This window comes from Mizuhopecten yessoensis, unplaced genomic scaffold, assembly GCF_002113885.1.
Source record: "Mizuhopecten yessoensis strain PY_sf001 unplaced genomic scaffold, ASM211388v2 scaffold897, whole genome shotgun sequence".
NCBI lineage: Eukaryota > Metazoa > Mollusca > Bivalvia > Pectinida > Pectinidae > Mizuhopecten > Mizuhopecten yessoensis.
In genome coordinates this window covers 862,932-869,739 of record NW_018403776.1, presented here as the reverse complement: position 1 = coordinate 869,739, position 6,808 = coordinate 862,932, and the positions used below count along the sequence as shown (strand labels likewise).

Genomic DNA, 6,808 nt, shown 5'->3' with positions numbered 1-6,808 from the left:
TTTTTCTCTGGGTACTCCCGTTTCCTCCTACATTAAGACCCCCTGGGCACTTCCATCTAGGCCAGCAAGACTGATTAAATTAAGCTGATAAAACTTCTTTTGAAATAAATTGCTGTAAAATAAATATCGCATTTGTTTTCAAATAAGGGATCAATGGTGATAATGATAATGAACTGGATTAAAATCAATTAAACATGACATTAATGGTTGTTATACAATCTATGAAATTGGTATATTATTGTCATATTATACAATGAAAGATCGAGGTAAGCTTTAGTGTAGCTGAGTAAGTGTGGTTACTGGACAATAACAGATACTGTAATGTATCACACATAACAAGTTTCCTCCTAACAGATATTTATACAGTGAGATCCCGGAAATAAAATACATATGCCGTTTTAAGACATACCACAGCAACCAACTACATGCTTATCATTTGGAACACCTGAATGTGTATCAAATTCTGAGTGTTAATTGCAATGTCATACAGATGCACGAAGTAACATTGCTATTAATTGCAAAAAAAGCCATTGAAAAAAATAAAAATTCAATAGATACAAATAATAGAGCTATAATGTTATTGTGATACTCACTTTGTTAAAAGTGTGAATAAAAATAAAGTTTTGGTGTAGCAAACTATAATGCTGTTTTAGAGAGACAATCAGTCACTATCACAGTGATAGGTCAACAACTATAGCCACTGTTCTACAAACCTGTACTCACTTCAGAAGTAAGAATATAGCCACTGTGCTACTGACCTGTACACACTTCAGAAGTAACAACTGTAGCCACTGTGCTACAGACCTGTACACACTTCAGTAGTAACAACTGTAGCCAATGTGCTACAGACATGTACACACTTCAGAAGTAACAACTGTAGCCACTGTGTTACAGACCTGTACACACTTCAGAAGTAACAACTGTAGCCACTGTGCTACAGACCTGTACACACTTCAGTAGTAACAACTGTAGCCAATGTGCTACAGACCTGTACACACTTCAGAAGTAACAACTGTAGCCAATGTGCTACAGACCTGTACACACTTCAAAAGTAACAACTGTAGCCACTGTGCTACAGATCTGTACACATTTCAGAAGTAACAACTATAGCCACTGTGCTACAGACCAGTACACACTTCAGAAGTAACAACTATAGCCACTGTGCTACAGACCTGTACACACTTCAGAAGTAACAACTGTAGCCACTGTGCTACAGACCTGTACATACTACAGAGGTAACAGCTGTAGCCACTGTGCTACAGACCTGTACACACTACAGAGGTAATAACTATAGCCACTGTGCTACAGACCTGTACACACTACAGAGGTAACAACTATAGCCACTGTGCTACATACCTGTACACACTTCAGAGGTAACAACTGTAGCCACTGTGCTACAGGCCTGTACACACTACAGAGGTAACAACTATAGCCACTGTGCTACAGACCTGTACACACTTCAGAATTAACAACTGTAGCCACTGTGCTACAGACCTGTACACACTACAAAGGTAACTACTGTAGCCACTGTGCTACAGACCTGTACACACTTCAGAAGTAACAACTATAGCCACTGTGCTACAGACCTGTACACACTTCAGAAGTAACAACTGTAGCAACTGTGCTACAGACCTGTACACACTACAGTAGTAACAACTGTAGCCAGTGCTACAGACCTGTACACACTTCAGAAGTAACAACTATAGCCACTGTGCTACAGACCTGTACACACTTCAGAAGTAACAACTATAGCAACTGCTACAGACCTGTACACACTTCAGAAGTAACAACTATAGCCACTGTGCTACAGACCTGTACACACTTCAGAAGTAACAACTGTAGCCACTGTGCTACAGACCTGTTCACACTTCAGAAGTAACAACTGTAGCCACTGTGCTACAGACATGTACACACTTCAGAAGTAACAACTATAGCCACTGTGCTACAGACCTGTACACACTTCAGAAGTAACAACGCTACAGACCTGTACACACTTCAGAAGTAACAACTGTAGCCAATGTACTACAGACCTGTACACACTTCAGAAGTAGCAACTGTAGCCACTGTGCTACAGACCTGTACACACTTCAGAAGTAACAACTGTAGCCACTGTGCTACAGAACTGTACACACTTCAGAAGTAACAACTGCAGCCACTGTGCTACAGACATGTACACACTTCAGAAGTAACAACTGTAGCCACTGTGCTACTGACCTGTACACACTTCAGAAGAAACTACTGTTGCCACTGTGCTACAGACCTGTACACAATTCAGAGGTTACAACTGTAGCCACTGTGCTACAGACCTGTACACACTTCACAAGTAACTGAACTACTGTATCAATAGACAAGGTCAACACAGTCACAGCATTGAACAAATTTCTTCATGATTAACTCCATGTTTGAAATAGCTATCAAAGCAGACCAAATAATAAAAAAAACAGATAAATTGTTGGATGCACCATTTTTTCTATGAGCAATGTGGTAAGGCTAGGACTCAATATTTGGGTGGTTTTAGAGCAGTTAGAATGTAAGGGTAAAAATCGACCAAGGTGAAAGGTCACATATATGTGTTCACACAGACACTACCAACCAAGACTCTCAGCATCCAAAATCAATGCATAAAACTTTCTGTAAGAAATTAAGTTCCTTGATATAACTCAGCCTTTTACATACAAAAGGTACAGGTTTTGACCAAACGTAGATTTGGAATGTACCAAACCCATACATGTATAAGTTGTGTTAATTCACTGACAATGTGTATTGTGGGTCTTGACATCAGTCCCACACCAGACACCCAGACTAGCAGTAGTAGTTACATCACATTTTGTCCATAAAGTGTGGTCTCCCTTCATTATCTCTGCGTCTTGTGAGAATCTCACATCCCGTATCTGTGACCAATAATGTCTGCTCAAATTGGGCTGATCGCTTCCCATCCTGGGTGACCGCTGTCCAGTTATCAGGCCACATTTCATCTCTCCAGGTTCCTGTAATATACCACAGTATAACTATTAGCTTATAACTCTGTCTCAATAAATAAACCTGTAATATACAACAATATAACTCCATAAATAGGCATCCCATCAACCAGCACTCAGTCAACTTACCAACACTCAGTCACACTTATCTACACTCAGTCACACTTACCAACACTCAGTCACAATAATGCTCAGTCACACTTACCAACACTCAGTCACACTTACCAACACTCAGTCACTCTTACCAACACTCTGTCACATCAGTTATCAGTGGGATCAAAAGCTATTGTAAATGTGTACCCACCCTCTGAGATCATCGGCTCTATTATAAACATGTACCAACTCTCTGAGATCAGAAGTTCTATTGTAAATGTGTATCTAGCCTCTGAGATCATTAGTTCTATTATAAACATGTAACAACTCTCTGAGATCAGAAGTTCTATTGTAAATGTGTATCTACCCTACGAGATCATTAGTTCTATTATAAACATGTAACAACTCTCTGAGATCAGAAGTTCTATTGTAAATGTGTATCTACCCTCTGAGATCATTAGTTCTATTATAAACATGTACCAACTCTCTGAGATCAGAAGTTCTATTGTAAATGTGTATCTACCCTCTGAGATCATCGGCTCTATTTTAAATGTGTACCTACCCTCTGAGATCATTGGCTCTATTATAAAGGTGTACCTACCCTCTGAGCTCATCGGCTCTATTGTAAATGTGTACCTACCCTCTGAGATCATCGACTCTATTTTAAATGTGTATCTACCCTCTGAGATCATCGGCTCTATTGTAAATGTGTACCTACCCTCTGAGATCATCGGCTCTATTTTAAATGTGTATCTACCCTCTGAGATCATCGGCTCTATTTTAAATGTGTACCTACCCTCTGAGATCATTGGCTCTATTATAAATGTGTACCTACCCTCTGAGATCATCGGCTCTATTGTAAATGTATGTCCAGGTTTCATCACACCTATGGCTTTGTTTTCTGAAAAATAAACATTTCAAAACTTTGAAAAAGTTACAAATGAAAGTGATGTACCAAATTTTGATTGAATTAATCAAATGGTTTTGTATTTAAATAAAAAACTGTTAAAAGATATTTTTTGTTGGAAGTAGTAGAATTAACTACCTGTTTTAATATTCATTTTCAGTACATGAAATGTTTTACCAGTGATGATGACTTGCAGTTTGATTTGAAGTACTAGTGCCTTGTAATTTTAATGACTTGTAGAATTTAAAACTTATCTATAACAAGAGGCCCATGGGCCTTAACGGTCACCTGATATATTTATACAGAGAGTTGATTTTTGTTTTTAACATGAACAGAAATATTATTCAAAGTGACAAAAAAACAATAAAACCATCTTATTCAATATCTAGCATGCAGATTTAAGACTGAAAATTATTTGAAACTAGCACCTCTGATTCTAAACAAGGAAAATGAAGAAATTTTATTTTAGCACACAGACTGCATTGGGCCCCACCCTACAGCCCTTGGGGGTAGGGATGGCTCAAAATTTACAAAGTATCAAACTGTCAACTTTGGGTTGTAATTCCAATCAAGTTTTCAACATGTAATATTCAAAGTATCATTTGCCATAATAAACCATAACAAATTTTGCCCCACCCCCCTCCTTCCCCAGGGGGAAACGCGAGACCCCAGGGTCATAAAATTCACAATTTTTGGTAAAGCACCTTAAGACCCTTCCATCTATGAAGAGTATTTGATTCTACCATATCTTGGTCTTGAGAAGAAGATTTTTGAAATTTCAGTCAATTCAACCCTTTTTGGCCCCACCCATCAGCCCCGGGGGGTCAGTCAGGGCTGATATGTGCATACCATCAAACTGCTATCCAATACTGATAATTCTAACCCAAATTGAATTACTTCCAATGGCAATTAAACAAATGTTAGTCTAAAATGTGATTTCCCTATGTAAACTATAGTAAAGTTTACACCCTCCCCAGGGGGAAACGTGAGACCCCAGGGTCATGAAATTCACAAATTTGGTAAAGCACCTTCAGACCCTTCCATCTATGAAGAGTATTTGATTCTACCATATCTGGATCTTGAGAAGAAGATTTTTGAAATTTTAGTCAATTTTACCCTTTTTGGCCCCGCCCCTCAGGCCCCTGGGGGCTGGGGACCATATAATTCACAATTTTAGTTGACCTTTGGCCATGTGAGGTTTCTGCGAAATTTCATTGTAATTGGTTTAGGGGTTTTGGAGAAGAAGTCGAAAGTGTAAATTGTTTACGGACGCACGACGGACGCCGGACGCCGGACGCCGGACGCCCCCGGACAAAAGGCGATCGCAATAGGTCACTTGAGACTTTGTCTCAGGTGACCTAAAAACAAATTGAGCAGTGATTAAAATATATATCCCCTCCCCTGGCCCGCAAAGTTTGACCTTTGACCATCACTGATGACCGACAAAATCCAATCAAGGGTAAAATTTGATGGTGCAATATGTAAATACACACTAAATTTGTTGAGGGGTCCGTGATAATCTTCTATTTCAGACGGGCACATGGATATAGATGCTCTGACAAAGTGATCACTATTTATATACTATGATACTGAAGTGGGAGGTATAACGACTTAGGATACACTGAAAGGTATACTCACTGGCATAATGTGGCACGCTAGGAGCTGTGTGGAAAAGTCTGAAAGATTTGGTGAATTAAGTTAAAGTTAAATGTTACACATTATAAGTAGAACCAGGTGCAGTCTATTTGGTAAACATGCCCTCAACAACATTAAACTTGTCAAGGCATTGTTTGAGCAAATGAATTCAGAAAATAACAGACAGAGGAGATATTTAAAAAAAAACATATTCAAATCTACAAATATAAATATATGAGAACTTTTAGTTGTAAAAATAATTTATGTTGGGTTAATTTAGAAAAATATCTTACACATACATAGACCCAACACAAATTCATCTGATCTGGTATATATGGTATCAAATCAGATATTTTGAGTATTGTAATTTTATTGTAAATCTTTTGTTTACAGGAGGTAAATAGGTCTAAACACATCAAAACCTGTCCAAACTGAATTCCAAAAAGAACAACATTTCTTTTTGAAATAGACAAGTTTTTGCATCACAAATGTTCCATTTACCCAGGTACATATAAATGTATACATAGGGACCAGACTTAGTTGAGCCTCTGTTTTATATAGGCGTCCAGATATTCAACACTCTAGCTATGTCTGTTATAGTGTTATTTACACTGGTAGTTATACTCTACATTGTGCGAGGAGTGTGTGTCATATACTGACTGGTGAATGCCGTGTCCACAGTAGCTCCGCACTACTGAGTAGCCGTGGGCCTGGGCATGTTTCTGTATTATATTTCCCATCTCTCTGTAACGTACACCAGGCTTCACTGAAGACAAAACCAATAAAGTTTAAAAAACAAGATAACCTGTTGTCCAGGTCAGTTATTAGATCTAATTACACTGACCTTTGACCTTAAAATCTAAATGTCTTTATATAAAGTTATTTAACAGTTTCAATACTATCTGCAGACATATACAAAGGTAATGGACACTAACTGACCTTAAGACAGATGCAAAGGTAATGGACACTAACTGACCTTCAGACATATACAAAGGTAATGGACACTAACTAACCTTCAGACATATACAAAGCTAATGGACACTAACTGACCTTCAGACATCTACAAAGGTAATGAACACTAACTAACCTTCAGACATATACAAAGCTAATGGACACTAACTAACATTCAGACATCTACAAAGGTAATGGACACTAACTGACCTTCAGACATCTACAAAGGTAATGGACACTAACT

At 38.2% G+C, this 6,808-nt stretch overlaps 1 protein-coding gene across 1 annotated transcript in view; it reads right to left on the bottom strand.

Annotated features, from left to right (window-relative positions):
• Positions 1–2,310: 2,310 nt before the first annotated feature.
• LOC110454059 (methionine aminopeptidase 1-like) overlaps positions 2,311–6,808 on the bottom strand; it is a 24,200-nt gene continuing 19,702 nt past the window's right edge. Inside the window, exons 10-13 of the mRNA XM_021503401.1 lie at positions 6,274–6,379; positions 5,617–5,654; positions 3,907–3,972; positions 2,311–2,987 (exon numbers count right to left, since the gene is read on the bottom strand). Of these exons, the coding sequence (XP_021359076.1) occupies positions 2,821–2,987; positions 3,907–3,972; positions 5,617–5,654; positions 6,274–6,379 (377 nt within the window). The 3' untranslated portion in view covers positions 2,311–2,820. The remainder of the gene's footprint in view (positions 2,988–3,906; positions 3,973–5,616; positions 5,655–6,273; positions 6,380–6,808) is intronic.